The sequence below is a fragment of the Sorex fumeus genome, unplaced genomic scaffold, assembly GCF_029834395.1.
Source record: "Sorex fumeus unplaced genomic scaffold, SorFum_2.1 ptg000015l, whole genome shotgun sequence".
Taxonomy (NCBI): Eukaryota; Metazoa; Chordata; class Mammalia; order Eulipotyphla; family Soricidae; genus Sorex; species Sorex fumeus.
This window is the reverse complement of record NW_026606072.1, coordinates 1,676,015-1,693,466: the sequence shown is the minus strand read 5'-3', so window position 1 is coordinate 1,693,466 and position 17,452 is coordinate 1,676,015. Positions and strand designations below refer to the sequence as shown.

Genomic DNA, 17,452 nt, shown 5'->3' with positions numbered 1-17,452 from the left:
GTGGTTGGATACACACTAGGCCCAGATACTAGTCCAGGCACTACATGGTTCACCCTAAGGACCCCCGGGTTGTATTGTTAGAGCCTCCCCAGCATTGCCAGGTGTTTCCCTAGAATCCCCTGAACCACTGAGGTGGTATGAATACTCCCTGGGCTACCATAGACCCCAAATAGCATTGCATCCTCGATCTCAGCATTAAACCACCAGTCCAGCTAACTGAGATTCTCCACGGAGCCCCTAAGCCTCCTTGAGCACTGCTTGGGAACCCCCACTTTCCCCCCCTCACCACCAAATATAGTAAGAATTGAAATTTCTGCTAGTTAAGAAAAAAACAGGCAATGATAACCTTTTAACATCTTTATTGCAAACCATAATGCTTAAAATAAGAAAAAGGGAGAGAGAGAGAGAGAGAGAGAGAGAGAGAGAGAGAGAGGAGAGAGTTGCTTGCCATAGAGGCAGGTGGGGGTGAAGGAGTAGTTGCGGGGGACGGGGGAAGGAAACTGAGGACATTGATACTGGGAAATTACATTGGTGGAGGGGTGGGAGTTGAAACATTGTATAACTGAAACACAATCATGAACAGCTTTATAATGCTCTATCACAGGGTGATTCAATTAAAAAAGAGAGAAAAAAAACACAATTATGCAATGAAATGTGGTATATCAGTGATCTAGCCTTTGTGCACTTGGGGGCCTGATTATATTAAAAATATCCTTGGGGCTTATAAGAAAAATTAGAACATAGGAGAAAGAAGAAAATCAATGTAATGACAAAATCTGAGTTCCTCTGTTCATGCTTCAAAATTTTGACTACATATTTGTTTTTCCATTAGTAGAACTAATTACATCCTTTGAGGCATGAGAATAATTTCTCACCCATTTGAATTTTGAATGCACAGCCATGAACTTGTTAAAATAATTTGACAGCTCTAAAGAGGACCTTGTGGCAAAATAATCACATAGTCAAATAATTCTGCATTTTGTGACAATTGATGACTCATCCCCTAGCTAAAGAGAAGTAAAGGGTTAGCAGCTGGTACACAAAAATAACAATACTTTCAATTTGCAAAGTGTGTTAAATTTCACAACAAACAAATTCATTTACAATCTCATTTTCTCCTCTTGTCAGTCCAGAGGAGGAGATAATAGATTAATTATACTAACTCACAAATAGAGAAACTAAGATTTTTGTGTTTGTCTAAAGACACACTTGTCGGATGATAGAACTTCTCTATCCACTTTAATCTGTCTCCTGTGAACTTCAGTGCCAATTAAAATTCTTTTGTATAATCAAGACCATTGATCATGACACTGACTCTACTTTAAAGTAATAAAAAGGATGATTCAAACTTGTAAGTTTTTAGGACCCAGAATATAGTACAGGGACAGGGAGTTGTATGTGTGAAATTCTAGATGTCAGGAAGAACTCATACATAAAGGCCAGAAAGCTCGCCAGCTGCGAAACTAAAGTTACACACTGACTCTCAAGGACGAAAGAAGGTATGGAATGTGCCCATTAGATGGGAACTTACTGTCCCGAGATAATAGTACAATGTCACAAACAATTACAATGCCTCAGCGAGCAGTTAGCTTTGTTCTTCAGTCTGTGTTAGCTGGGAGTCCTGCCTATCTAAGCTAAGCCTCATGGATCTGGGTTTAACTTGCCATGCATCTGCTAGGGTAAGCTGAGGGCTGGCTGTTCTGGGATGGCCTCAGTGAGGTCTCCTGGCTTGGTTGGTTTTCACATCATCCCTTATCATCCAGCAGGTTACCCAAGTTTATTCCATGTCAGTGATGGGCTTCAAGAAAAGGTTGGAAGCAAGCAAGACCCTCTTAGAAAGAGTACGGCACCATCTAAAGAAAGTCACCAGAATAGTCCTGATTCAGGAGCAGCGGGGGCTTGGGGGGGGGGGGTAGATTTTATCTCTAGAGGAGAATAGATTCAAGGTCCCATAACAGAAGACATGGTTTCAAGTTCCATTTCAAAGAGCATGGATATGAACCAAGATGGCCACTTGTGCTCTGAGACTATGACAGTGCTCAGTGTACTTCAGCTGCCACTTTCTCTTACACACATATGCATAGACATAATGGGCACCCATGAGAAAATGATAGAAATTTAGAGGACATGCAATGGAGGTTGCAGAAAGTGAAACAGGAAATATGCAGGAGGGGGAAATGCAAAGACAGAGACGCAAAGCTGGCTTTGATCTCCAACAAATCCAAAGAAACTTTCAAATGCATCACGGATGGAATGGCCAAATCACCCTGAACCCATGCAATCTCATCACATGTCACCAATGGAACTTCTATTCCTGTGTTTAAATGAGACCAGTGACCTGCAAATAGAAAAACAGCCTCTCCTTCTGAAGATGGGTGATGAAGATGGGATGCAAATAAGCCTAAACTGTAATAACTGAGTGCTGAATGGAAGAAGTGAGGGGAAAAAGTGAATGTACTTACCAAGTTGGTCCCACCATAAACTCTGGTACTCAGAAAGCATAAGTAAATGAAAACCTCCTTTGAAGAATGGACAGTATCTAAAGCAAAAGGTGGTAGGTTTGTGGGTCAAACAGATAGCTTAGATGGGTGAGCAAATGCCTTGCATGTACAAGCCATGAATTTGATCCCTCACCCTTGCCCTGTATGTTGTGAGCTTGGCGGCCCCTGCGCACTTCAGGCACTCTCATGGGTGAGGCATATGTGCTACCATTTGAGCCATATCTGCACCCCCAGCACTGGTATCTTTTTAAAACCTCTCTGCACAGGGGCTGGAGTAATAGTACAGCAGGTAAGGCATTTGCCTTGTACATGGCTGATCTGTGTTTGATTCCCAGCATCCCATACGGTCCCCTGAGCACCGCCAGGAGTAATTCCCGAGTGCATGAGCCAGGAGCAACCCCTGAGCATTGCTGGGTGTGACCCAAAAAGCAGAAGGAAAAAAAAAGCTCTCTTTTTGCTGAGCAGTCAACCCCAAGAGGACCTCTGGCTCCTGAAGGTGGAGGAGGATGTGTGGGAAGGGGACCCACAACCTCTGTTTCCTCCCCCTTCTCTGTCACAGTGCTCCACCACGTGTGGGCTGGGGGCCTACTGGCGAAGTGTGCAATGCAGCACCCAGATGGATTCCGACTGTGCAGCCCTGCGGAGACCCGACCCTGCCAAGCGCTGCCACCTGCGTCCCTGTGCGGGCTGGAAAGTGGGCAACTGGAGCAAGGTGATGTACAGGCTCGCAGGGGAGGCGGCTTTAGAGAAGCCTTTGCCGAAATCCGTTTTTTACTTCCATTCCTTCATTCTTCTGCTTTTCTCTGTCACAACTGGAAAGGGGCTGGAGAGATAGTCACAGCAGGGTAAGGCACTTGCCTTCCATACTGCCAACCCCGTTCAAACCCCTGGCACCACCTACGACCCCTCAGCATCACCCAGTCATTCCTGAGCACAGAGCTTGGAATAGCCCCTGAGCACTACTGGGTGTATGTACCCCCCAAAACAAACACTAAACAAACAAAAAGAAGAAATCTTAGGCATGACAGTAGACCCACTTCAAGCTTCACAAAAGTCTTAGAACAACTCATATGTTCCCATCTGTCTCGTCTTTCTCTTCTTAAGGAAACCAGAATAAAACTTCAGATTGCATAAATAATTGGTTGCCCAGCAATGCCCTGTTATTCCCAAATTACTTACATTTAGCAGAGTAATTAATAATTACATATTCATTATTCCCATGTATAATTAAATCATGGCTCATCAGCTGCTCATGAAGCTTGCATACCCTTTTAATCTGCCAGACAATCCGATGTCCCCTCTAGACCTCAGTTTTCTCCCCTAAGAGAAAACTCCTGCTTCCTCCCACACACAAGCACGAAGAGACTCAGTCAGGCTCTCTCGGCCCACCTACTGGCCACGGAGGAGCATGAACTGGCATGTATCCGCTTTAGGGTCCCTTTTCCAAAATAAGACTGGTCTGCAGGAAGAGAAGGAGGTGAGGGAGAGAACCACCACACATTCCTTTGGGAACTTCCAGTCTCCCACCCCTTCTGTCATTTTAAACCATTTTTCTCTCAAGAATGAGCACTGCTTCCCAGCAAGCAATTTTGTCAGACAAATGGCTGCACTGTGTGGGAATTATTTACCTGATTTCTCATTTGTTCCTTGCCTGATTAGAAATCACCTATTTCTCTGCATCTCCATTAATATGGCAGGAAGATGAAGTGGTGTGTTTGTTTGGGGGGTGGGCGTATGCTGTCTGAGCAAGGGTTGCTTATTTCCAGAGGGCTTCTGAACTTGGATTCATGAAGCTTTAGGCCATCCATCTGTCCTCTGTCAATTGGCCCTTTGCAGGTTAGAGACTAAGATTTGAAGTCAGGAGAGACATACCACCGGCCAGGTGGCGGGAGAAGGGAGAGCAGTATTTTGGCATCTGCTTCTGCCAAAAGGTTTCAAGGAGTTCCCTTCCCCATGTAGCCCTTCCCTAACGATGATCCTGCCACAAAGGAGCCTGATCTCCATGATTGTCTGACAGTCATCTTGACTTTCTCATCAGTCAAGATTGCAGGGAGGGGGCTGGAGCGATAGCACAGCGGGTTGGGCATTTGCCTTGCACGCGGCCGACCCGGGTCCGATTCCCAACATCCCATATGGTCCCCTGAGCACCACCAGGAGTAATTTCTGAGTGCATAAAGCAGGAGTGATCCTTGTGCATCGCTGGGTGTGACCCAAAAGGCAAAAAAAAGACTGCAGGAAGGTGGAGAGCTAGTCCAGTGGTTAAACCCTGCGTACTCCTAAGCCCAGAATCACATGATCTGCCAGGAGTGACTCCATAACCCCATCACAGAGCCAGATGCAAAATCTATCCCAACCACCCCTCTAAAATAACCTGCAATAAGATCATTGTTGGAAGAACTGAGTGGATAAAGAGAGTGGCTCTTCCTTCCCATAGCGATCACTGATTTATTTTCTTGTCTAGTGCCAGGGTCTGATGCAGATGCTTTATCCCCAAGTCACCTCCCCAGCCCCAAGTCACAGATCTTGTTAAACCACCAAGACCTCCTCAACTGCCCTTTTCTCAAAAATCCTACACTCATCTTGAATTCATTTGTTCATTAGCCAGTCTGGAAGGAACCTCTTGTGCCTGGTGTGGTGCTGACCAGAGCAGGGAGGGGTCCAACTTCAGAGAGGGAACAATAAGATAGAAAGGATGGAGAGAGAAATGAATGGGGCTCCACATGGCACATTCCTGTGATGGGGGAGCCAATGGGCGAGCTGAAATAAATAACGAATGGGAGAGCGCCTTGGGGAAAGGCATTCAAGGAAGGCTACTCCGAGGAGGTGCTGTTGAAGTTGTGACCGAAAGAAAGAACTGTGGTGGGTGGGCAGTATGGAGTGTGGAGGAAGCAGCCATCAGGGTAGATAGATGACCCACAAGCCAAGGAGGCTCTGGGGAGCAGGACCAAGGAACCCAGGGGTCTGCGTCCATCCCTTCCACCTCCCGAGTATGGGGCCGGGATGAGAAAGGCCAGGGGCGGGCTGGTAGGGAGAGAGAGATGCAGGGGCAGGAGTGCAGGGAGGCCAGGCAGACATGAGCATCTGGGATGGGTCTGAGCCTGTCTCCTTTGGGGCAGGGATGGAGTAGCTTTGTGATGGATGCACAAACCACACAGTTCCTCTCATGGTCTGAGGAAGTCAGCCACCGGCGGGGGAGACAGGGCTGCTGTCACCTGCGGGTGAGCCCTGCTTCTGCTGAGACGGGGAGGCAGGGCTTCTAGGCTACACATCTGTGAGCACGGGGCACACGGCACCTCTGAGGGTGCTGAGGAAAAGTGATGGTGGCTGGAGGAGGCAGGGCAGAGGGGACAGGGCAAGATATTCTTTCTGTTTCTGCCCCTTCCCTTGATAAGCAGCTCATGTGGAGCATCAGAGGGGAAAGTTTCTTTGCAGGATTCCGGGAGAGTGGGCTGGGGCTTGGCAGAGAACTCCGCCCCATGGGCAATCCTGTGGACCAGCAACAAGGACTTGCACCCTGGGGCACGTGATTGAAAAAGGGGGGTTCCTCCCAGCCCAGTGCTCACACCCTATCAGTGATAGCTTACTCCTAAAACCCGGATTTGGGGAGCTGCTTGAGTGGGTGAGGGCAAGTGGGGGTTCTTGAACAGGACTGACTCTCTCTTTCTCTCTGGGTGTCACACACAGTCTGTGAAAAGCCCAGCATCGGGACCGGAGGCCTGACGCCCAGTTCCTTATTCCTCCTCTCTTCTCACACACCATTTAGTGCTCAAGAAACTGCAGTGGTGGCTTCCGGCTCCGAGAGATCCAGTGTGTGGATGACCGGGACCGGCGGAGCCTGCGGCCCTTTCACTGCCAGTTCCTGGCCGGCCTTCCACCCCCACTCAGCATGGCCTGCAACACCGAGCCCTGCACAGAGTGGCAGGTGGAGCCCTGGAGCCAGGTACGGCCCTGTGTCCGCTGGCCACCTTCCCTAGCAGCTGTGACATCAGGGAAGACCATTTATATGACCAGAGTGCTCTGAGGGCAAGCAGGGCCAGCACCCGGAAAACTGTCTCCAGTGGTTTCCATTGTTTTCATGTGTGGTTATAACCTAATCCTAATGGTTATACTGAGGCTTTGGGGTCACCCTGAGGGACATATGTACATGGACCAGTTCGAGAACCACTCAAGATAGAGCCTTTCATACTTCTGGACTTCTGCAACTAGGCTGGCGGGGCGGGGGGGGAAAGGGGTAACGTTGAAATCCTTTCCACACAGAGTTTAATTCCAAGATTCACCTCTCAGTTAAAGACCTAGGTCACTGTAGAAATAAAAATGGTGGAAGGAGGGGCTGGAGTGATACCACAGCGGGTAGGGTGTTTGCCTTGCATGCAGCCAATATGGCCGACCCAGGTTCAATTCCCAGCATCCCATATGGTCCCCCGAGTACCGCCAGGAGTAATTCCTGAGTGCATGAGCCAGGAGTAACCCCTGAGCATCACTGGGTGTGACCCAAAAAGCAAAAAAAACAAAAAATGGTGGAAGGAGGCAGATAGTACATGGCCAACCCAGGTATGGTTCCCTAAGCCCCACTAGGAATGATCTGTGGGCGCAGAGCAGGGACTAAACCCTGAGAACACACACACACACACACACACACACACACACACATACACACACATGGAGGGAGACAGAGTGAGTGTGTGTGTGTGAGAGAGAGAAAGAGAGAGAGAGAGAGAGAGAGAGAGAGAGAGAGAGAGAGAGAGAGAGAGAGAGAGAGAGATGTGTACCTGGGTGTGTCCTCTACTTCTGAGAGACCAAGCTTGATGGATCTTTGTTCTGCTTCAGCGCATAAAAGCAAATTTGTCATGGTGCAGAGTGAGAGTAGAGGGGTTGACATACCTACTTTGCATAAATTGACCCCCGTTTGATTCCACTGACTAGAGTCCCCTGGGCATCACCAAAGTGAGTCCTGAGTGCAGAGCCAGGAGTGAGACCTGAGCACTGTCAGATGTGGCCCAAACTGTCCCTCCTTTCAAAGAGAGAGAGAGAGAGAAAGAGAGAGAGAGAGAGAGACAGAGAGAAACAGACAGAGAGAGAGAAATGCAAGTTTATTGTTTTTGAAGTAAAATGATTTTACTTGCCAACATGAAATGAGCTAAAATAAACTAAAAACCTCTCAAACACATCCAGGCCTGGTTTGAAAGAAAAGTTAAAAAAAGAGCCCAGGACAATGTATGACCATAGACTATGCCTTTTTCCCGTGCTTCTTAGCTTAATTCTCACAGCAACTTGCATGACCGGCCTGATTAATTCCATTTCATAAATGAAAAAGTAGGCATTGGGGGTTAACATGAAAAATTTTGCAACAGGTAAATAAATGGTGGTGTATTAATTCAAGCATATGTCTAGCTCCAGTGCCTCTGCTCTTTCTTCAGTAGGACACTGCACAAAGAGGGCACTGAGGAGAGACTACTAGTGACACTTTGAGAGAAGCCCTTCCTTGTGGCAGAGAAGGGAGAGTAGACAACCACAGCGGTTGTGGGGTGCAAAGTAGGGGGTGAAGCTTAGGGAGGGTTAATCCCAAATATCTATTCATAGTCCACCGAGTGAGAAAGCAGGCTCATTCCTGAGCATGGAACTAGTGTTTTCTAGGCCAGTGTCTCCACTGTTCTTTTTTTCTTCTCCCCTGCCAAACTCTGGGATAGAAGTGTGGCTACTCATGCTTAGGACTTGAGCTTTCAAGCAGTCTGTATGTACAGAATCCTAGGATTGTGATGGAGTTTTGATTGCCTTGTCAGAGAAATTTTATTTTCAGATTCTCAAAGATAAGCAATCAAATCTGTTTTCCATTTATGAAAGGTGTATATCATTTACGCTGCCTCAGTACTTTCCCAGAGACCAGCCGTAAAGCTGCTCCCTGGAAGGATCCCACCATGCTCCTTGCTAAATTGCTCTCTTCGGTTCTCAGCAAATCACAAAAGATGAAATCTTCCTTCTGAGGGAACAGGAGATAGAGAAATGTCAAAGTGAGTTGAGTGTTTTTCTATGGTATTGGAAGAAGTGGACACTTTTAGATGCCTGTCCTGACCCATCTCTGCATAAAGGCTGCTTTATACAAAGGTTCATCTTTTCATATCCACTACTATCTAATTGATTGCTGGGAATGTTCTAAACTCCTTCAGTAAATGTCAGCCAGCCCTGGCTACCTGCACGGACTCCATGTATCAGCCATGAAAGTGTCTCGACACTCAACAGTTCTCAACCTTTAGCAAATCAGAATCATCTGGAGGGTTGAATCTAAGGTGTGGATTGGACTTAAAGTTTTGTTTTTGTCGTAAATACCCTGTAGATGCTGAAGTTGCTGCTGTGAAGACCGTATTTTGAGAAACATTGGTTTATATTATCATCAGCCCCATGTTCAGGAGATTACTCGACCATATGGCCCTGAATCTGTAGATCCATGTTTAGACATACACAAAAATGGGAGGTAACTCTCCTCACACAGGTTTAGAAACAGAGTGAATAAATGGGGTAGAGGAAATCTTTGTTCAAACTTCCTGTGCAATAGATTACATTGTTATGGAGCAGTATACATTTCCCCTGATTTCTTTGGTACCACCACATATCTAGTGCCCGGTGTGTGATGTTGGCAGTCATCATTGTTCGGTTCTTGTTGGTACCATGCTATATTTAAGATTTTTTTCAAACTTGGGGCCAGAGCAATAGTACGGTAGGTAGGCCTTGCACATGGCCTACCCAGGTTTGATAAGGTTCCCTAAGCACTGCCAGGAGTAATTTCTGAGTACAGAGTCAGGATTAATTCCTGAGCATCTCCAGGTGTAACCCCAAAAGCAAAAAAAAAAAAAAAGATTTTTCAAACTAATTTTTTGCAGTGCTCTAAGAACTTTCCGACCATTTCTTGGAGGGGTGGATTATTTAATTTCCTCGTAGGAACCTCATGAAAATGAGTCAGTGTATCTTATAAAACTATTCTGTAGCACCTATTCTAGTGAACAAAAACCTGATTCTTCTTAGAATTGTATCCCAATAGACATTCAACTTGTCATCTTGAATTTGTTTTGTGAGAATAACAGCCAGGACATCAGAATAACATCATGAGCAAATCCATCAAATTCTCTGCTCCGGAAATGGGCAAATTTAATTTTAAAGCTTTATGTAGAGGGGACCAAATCTCATTTTAAAAGGAAACGAACAAAATTGCATTGCAAATGGGTGTCCCCGCCCCCATTCAAGTTGTTGGAGCTAGTCAGGCATAATAAAAACACCTAAATTTTTTTCCCCCAATTTTTTTTTAATTTTTTTTTTTATTAGTGAAACACCATGAGGTACAGTTGTAGATTTACAATTTTTTGTGCTTGGGTTTCGATTATACAATGATCAGATACCCATCCCTCCACCAGTGCCCGTTTTCCACCACCATGGATAATATCCCTCCCACCCCCATCCCCCCATCCCCCCCTGCCTCTGTGGCAGAGCAATCTCCTGTGTTCTCTCTCTCCTTTTGGGAAAACACCTAAATGTTACACTTTGGTTTCTAACCACTTACGCTAACAGGTACTTTGCAGATAACTTTGTGTCCACTCTGGAATGACCAGGTGTTTAAGATTTTATTCCAAATTCCTGCCCTGTGACATATGTTTGATGGTAAACCATTTGGCATCTCCTGATTTGTCTTCTAATCCTCAGAATTGTCTCAGTCGGTCTCCCTTGCTTCTCTTTACTTCTCATTTCGCCATTGGTGCTTAGCAGGACTGAGTGTTGACCGTGAGGAGCTGGACACAGACACTGCAGATCCCAGTCCAGATACAAATGTTCTTAGTGGGGCCAGAGTGAGAGTACAGTGAATAGGGCACTTGCCTTGCACGTGGCCTATGTGAGTTCGATCCCTGGCACCCTATATGGTCCCGCAAGCCCACTAGGAGTGATCTCTGAACACTGCTGGGTGTGACTCCCACACCCAAAACAAACAAATGGTCTTAATATCACCAAACATAATAAACATGAGAGTATGTTCCTTCCTTCACACCCTGAGGGCTATTGCGATTTTCCTCTGACCTTGACCCTGTTAGTGTTCCAAGTCCTGTGGAGGCGGCATTCAGGAGAGAAATGTGACCTGTCCTGGAGATCTGTGTGACTGGACGAAGAGACCCCCGACCACCTCACCCTGCAACAAGAACCCCTGCTGCCACTGGGAGGCTGGGATCTGGAAGCTGGTAAGAGTAAATTACTTTAGTCTGTCCAGAAGAAAATTGTGTTTGTTTTCCTTATTTTTTCAATTGAAAATAGGTAAAGAGATAAACATGATAACCTTTCAGCATTTGTATTGCAAACCGAAATGCCTAAAATGAGAGAGAGAGAGAGAGAGAGAGAGAGACAGAGAGAGAGACAGAGAGAGAGACAGAGAGAGAGACAGAGAGAGAGAGAGAGAGAGAGAGAAGAGAGGTGCCAGCCATAGAGGCAGGTGAGGGTGGGAGTGGGTGCTGGGAAATTACACTAGTGGAGGGATGGGTGTCAGAGCACTGTATAACTGAAATCCAGTCAAAAGCAGCTTTGATAAATAAAATATAAATAAATAAATCTATAAATAAATAAATAAATACATGTATTTTGACACCATGAAATTCCAAAGTTATTCATGTTGTGTTTCAGGCATACAATGTTTCAACACCCTTCACTTCACAGGGTCCACTTCCCTTGACCAATGTCCTCATACCCAAGCCCCATTTGCCTCCCACCCTTTTGTCTACCTCTATAAGAGGTTCTTTTAAAAAAAATAATAAGTTAGTGCACTGTGGTTTACAGCACTGTTACTGATAGGGTTTCATGATAACACTTTACTGCCTTCAACACCCTCTCCTCCACCTGATTGGGCACTTTCCTGTACCATAGTTGTTACCCGCCCCCCCATCTCCCGCCCCCCTCAGTGCATGTTTCCTAATGAAGAACAGTTTTCAAATTCTTTGTTTCCATTGTCACTGGACATTTGTTATCCCACCATGATGCATCTTTAGATCCTGCATATAAGAGAGATCATTCTCTGTTGGTCTCTCTCCCTCTTTCTAACTTCACTCAGTATGATTCTCTCTGGAATCTCTCCATATACCAGCAAATTGCATGATTTCATCTTTCCTTATGGTCAGCTACATGCAAAAAAGTGTTTTCTTTTAATGACAAAAGTAATACATATTGTCTGTGAGTGACCAGTGTACCTTACAATGTACAGGGTTCATTGCTTCATAAGGTATTTCAGCATATTTTAGTTCTGATTATCTTCTATTACCTAATACCACCAAGTCCGCTAAATGCTGACCCATAACTGACATGTCAGACAGAGTTTGCCATCTTGAACTCGAAAAAAAGATCAAATACCAAAACTCTCCCAGAGACACAAAGCTTGATGAAAATAATTTGGGGTCCCAACATCTATGATCCTCAAGCTTTTCGTAGAGCAAATCAATGAACAACGGGAAGACAGTGCTACAGGGCTTGAAATGTCACCTGATTTAGTGAATGTCACATTTGTGGTCAGTTGTGGATCAGCATGATTGAGGGAGAGATTAAACCATAAATGAGGGAAAGGCTTAATATTCTTGAAAAGGTTACTTGTTGTGTAAAGTAACACTTCCATTGGTGACACTAAAAGCAAAAATTCTTTTGTCAACTGAATATATTCTAGAATATATTCTCAAGGCAAAATCTACAGCAATGCCAATGCTCTTCTAACAGAAGAGGAAGGTGTAAAGGAAGGCAGGGGTGAGGTGGTGCTTTACCAGACTCTCCACATTGTCTAACCAACCACTTATCCAATCAGAAGCATCTGATAACTCATTCTCCAAAAAGGGCCTATAAGGAACTCCATATTAGGACATTTTTTTCCCAGGCAGGAAAGAAAAGGAGTTGAGCTACTAGCTACTGTCTCCCACGATGGTTGGGAAAAGTCCCCCCTTCCAGAGTTAAGATCCCCATTCTTGAGTGTTGCCTACATATGGACAATGAATGGGTCCCAGCTTGTCTCACATCACACTAGCAATCAGAAAGCCCAGATTCAGAAGCTGAGGAGCACATGAGGTACAGAGCAGTGAATTTTCTTTCCTGAAGTTGGTTGCCTCAGATGGGGCCAATGTAAGGGTCAACAGCTGGGAGACAGGGGCAACCAATAAGACCTCAATCACTTGACTCTTGGCTATTAATGTTAATAAAGTAACTTGTTGCTATATAAGTATATCTTGATTATTGTTATTATCATAGTATAATATTTAGTCAGACAAGCACCATCATATGTATTTGTGTTACTGTAAGTTTGTAGCTATATAATCTCATCTATATTTAACTGCTCACCTGTACTCTTAAAAACCCTGCTGGGTCAAAAGGGAGCTCAATTTCTAATTTTTTGAGAATCGTCCATACTGTTTTCCAAAAGGGCTGAATCAGTCAGCATTCCCACCAGCAGTGAAGGAGGGTCCCTTTCTCGCCACATCCACACCAGCACCGGTTACTTTTGTTCTTGTGGATGTGGGCCAGTCTCTGTAGTGTGAAATGATATCTCATTGTGGTTTTGATTTGCATCTCATTGATGATTAATGATGTAGAGCATTTTCTCATGTGCATTTACACAATGGAGTACTATGTAGTTGTTAGAAAAGACGAAGTCATGAAATTTACATACAAGTGGTACTACATGGAAAGTATCATGTTAAGCAAAATGAGTCAGAAAGAGAGGGATAGACATAGAAAGATTGCATTCATCTGGGGAACATAAAGTAAAAAAATAGGAAACCAACACCCTAGAATGGCCGAGATTAGTACCAGGAATTTTGCTCCATGGCTTGGAGGCCAGCCACACATACTAGGGGAAAAGGGAACTCAGATAGAGAAGGGAGCACCAAATAAAGGGTGTTGGGAGGATCCTCCCAGGATGGGAGAAGCATGCTGAAAGTAGACTATAGACCAAACATGATTGCCACTCATTGCCTCTTTTGCAAACCACAACACCCAATAGGAGAGAGAGAGAACAAAAGGGAATGCCCTGCCACATAGGCAGGTTGGGATGGGGGGGAGGGATACTGGGATCCGTGGTGGTGGGAAATGGGCACTGGTGGAGGGATGGATATTTGATCATTGTATAATTGAAACCCAAGCGCAAAAATTTGTAAGTCTACAACTGTACCTCATGGTGTCTCACTTTCATTTCATTTTCATTTCATCATCCTGTTAATCGTCGATTGCCTCGAGCAGGCCCCAGTAACGTCTCTTTCATCCTAGCCCTGAGATTATATTCACGGCTCTTTAGGAGAATGAGACCCATCATTGTTACTGGTATTTGGCATATTTGGTAGGCTACGGGGAGTTTGCCAGACTCTGCCCTGTGGGCAGGCTACATTCGATAGCCTGCAAGTTTGTCCAAAGTAGGAATGAGATAATAAGATGTCGCGCGGCCGCAAATGTGGCCGCGCGGTTCCGGGATCTGGATTTTATAGTCTCTGAGTCTTGGCCGCTGATGGGATTACACGGCGCCAGGGGGCCAGGTGGTGGGTGTGACCCCCGCCTACTGGAATTTGGAGGATCTGGGTGGAAGATGCTCGACTCCAATTCGAGTAGGCACTGTTCTCGTCCGGGATCTCGTCCAGTCTCTGCCCCCGCGCCTGGGTGTTCCTTCCCAGAGTCCCTTGGAGGGGAGCGGGTTGAGCTTTCCTCCCCGCCCCAACCAGGGCTACGGCAGCCGAAGACCTCCAGGACCAGCCACCACCATGCTGAGACCACTCTCCGCACACATGAAGGTACTGGCAGAGGGACAAAGCCACGCGGGTTCCGGGGCCGAGACCTCCAAGCCTACTCGAATTGGAGTCGAGCATCTTCCACCCAGATCCTCCAAATTCCAGTAGGCGGGGGTCACACCCACCACCTGGCCCCCTGGCACCGTGTAATCCCATCAGCGGCCAAGACTCAGACTCAGAGACTATTCCCACATTACTTACATATATATGGTTTCTCTCCAGTGTGAATTTTCCTATGTTCTCTAAATGTTGAGGCCCAAGCAAAGGCCTTTCCACATTCCTTACATATATGTATGGTTTCTCTCCAGTGTGAATTCTCCTATGTACAGTAAGTCTTGAGGTTATAGCAAAGTCCTTCCCACATTCCTTACATATACACGGTTTCTCTCCAGTGTGAATTCTCCTATATACTCTAAGTGTTGAGGATTCAGCAAAGGCCTTCACATATTGCTTACATATATACGGTTTCTCTCCCATGTGAATTCTCCTATGTACAGTAAGTTTTGAGGCTCTAGCAAAGGCCTTTCCACATTCCTTACATATATGCGGTTTCTCTCCAGTGTGAATTCTCCTATGTACACTAAGATTTGCGACCCAATCAAAAGCCTTTCCACATTCTTTACATCTATACGTTTTCTCTCCAGTGTGAATAATTGCATGTCTACTGAGACTTGACGACTGTCTCACTAATAAAAGTGTCTCACTAATAAAAGTTTTTTTTTAAAAAGCCTGCTGGTAAAATAAATAATAAATTAATTTTAAAAACCTGCTGGCGCCTCGAAATCAAAGGCATGTTGACACTCTCTCCAATCCAAGAAGAAAGCTAATTCATGACTGCTAAAGGAAAATGGCTTATCAATCACTTCACCTGCTACTAATATAAGACATACTTTATTTTATCTTAAAAAAGTTCCTAGTAAGCTCAGATAGAGAAGAGAGCACCAAATAAAGGGTGTTGTGAGGACCATCCCAGGTTGGGAGAAGCATGCTAAAAGTAGTCTATAGACCAAACATGATTGCCACTCAATGCCTCTCTTGCAAAACACAGTACCCAAAAGAAGAGAGAGAGAGAACAAGGGGGAATGCCCTGCCACAGAGGCAGGGTGGGACGGGGGTATGGGGTGTGGGAGGGATGCTGGGACCCGTGATGGTGGAGGATGGGCACTGGTGGAGGGATCATTGTATAACTGAAACCCAAGCATAGAAATTTATAAGTCTATAACTGTACCTCATGGTGTTTCACTAATAAAAATAAAAAAAATAATAATGGGGGGGGGAAAGTTCCTAGTAGACAAAGAAAAATGCTGTCAGCCATTGCCTAGCCAGACAAGTCCACACTATTTTCTGTGATGTCCCTATTTTCATTGGCATCTCTGCTGATTTGCAATGATCTGTCAATGCCCAGTCTAGTGTCAGGGCAGCTGCTGGCTCTGCTAAGCTATCTGCAAAGCCGATACCCAACTTCCATACTGCCCCCATGAGTGATGTCAGCAATAGAAAATATCATGTGCCGTGGTTTTATTTTATAGAACTATAGTTTAATCCCTTTACATTTGGGCCTCTTAGAATAGCTCCCTTAGAAAAATGACTTTATTTCCCATCTGTTAGAAATTCATGTATTTGAAAAAACAATTTTCTTCATCCATCTTTTGACCTGAAAAACCTGTGCCCAGAAATGGAAGGATGGGATGCATTTCATGGTTCGACTCTTCGTATACCCTGGAGGGCTGTATAACGATGTATCACTAATAAAATGAGATGTAATCAATAGAGGAGAACATCCGACACAATGTGAACAGTTATGTAAATGTTACAAATTTGTGCCCATTCAACACACATAATACATACAAAATTTAAAACTACAGATAAACACTTCTCCCTGTCAATCCCCATTACTCTAGCACCTTATCATTTGTTGAAAAGAAAAACTAGACAATGCATATTTCTTTCTGGCAAGAATAATGACATTCACCAAGTAAACATGATAATATTAATAATGTATGAGCCATATTGAGCTCATAGGTCATCACTACGAAGAGGAAATTGTCAAACATATCTCATATCCTCATATCCTTCAAATAGAGCAATCTGTTTTTCTTCATTTTGGCATTTAGGTGCCCTGAGGTTATAAATGGTGAGGCTTTGTGGGGTGTTTTTTATTAGCCAAATTTCTAGTCTGTTCACTTATAATCACCTGTATTCAGTTCAAATAAAACATTTTAAAGTCAGTGAGACTTAAAACAGACTACCTTATCCACCAATTAAACTTCTAATAATTGAGATCATAAATCTACCATCAGATATAACCTGGGTGACTATAAAGGATGCTCATTGACACATAGTTTATAATAACAATTCCCCAAAATTGGGGTCTTAGGGAATTTACAAGTAACTATTTCTTGGAGGTGAACATGAGTGAGTTTTCTTGGAATGACCATGTCTTAATAACTTATCAGTTGTTCCTATCAAAGAATAGGGACATGGCTAGTGACTATCACACCAAATTTTGAAATTACTCCTGACCTCCACGATCTATTATAATATAGCACTGTATAGCACTGTCCTCCCGTTGTTCATTGATTTGCTCGAGCAGGCCCAATAACGCCTCCATTGTGAGACTTGTTGTTACTGTGTTTGGCATATTGAATATGTCACGGGGAGCTTGCAAGGCTTAAAAGACAAATTATAGAGTTCAAATTAGAGGTTTGTGGATGGACTAAAGAAATGCCTTTGTTTTTATTTCCAAAACCCCATTAAATAAGCAAAATAAATTTAAATAAAATGGCACAAACTCAAAAGAAGACATGATGGTGGGATCTATACTTTTTGGACCCTTGGATCAGATAACCAAACTTGCAAGTGACTCTGCATGCCAGAGAAAGCTTCAAACTACAGTAGAGATTTCCCCAGAAGGCAAAGGTGAAGGGAAGGAAAGAGGAGTTGGATGAAAGCTTTTAAGGTATGCAGTTGGATCTTTCCATGTTTTTCTACATCCTAGCTACACTCTGGAGGTTCTTCTCTCTGGGAGAGTGAATCAAAAGAGACCTAAAACTAGGCACAGTTAATGGGTTTTTTCTCTTCTGTGATTAAGTAAAATTATATACAATGATATTTTTCTTCCTCCACTAGCACAAAAACGGATTAGCCTACAGAGAAAAATTTCTAAATAATAGA

General features: G+C 44.5%; 1 protein-coding gene across 2 annotated transcripts in view; it reads left to right on the top strand.

Moving 5' to 3' along the window:
• ADAMTS12 (ADAM metallopeptidase with thrombospondin type 1 motif 12) overlaps window positions 1-17,452 on the top strand; it is a 312,101-nt gene that overhangs the window by 284,243 nt on the left and 10,406 nt on the right. For both annotated transcript variants that reach the window (XM_056112102.1, XM_056112101.1), the window contains 3 exons: window positions 3,061-3,213; window positions 6,265-6,441; window positions 10,574-10,717. In XM_056112102.1, coding sequence (XP_055968077.1) covers window positions 3,061-3,213; window positions 6,265-6,441; window positions 10,574-10,717 — 474 coding nt within the window. The remainder of the gene's footprint in view (window positions 1-3,060; window positions 3,214-6,264; window positions 6,442-10,573; window positions 10,718-17,452) is intronic.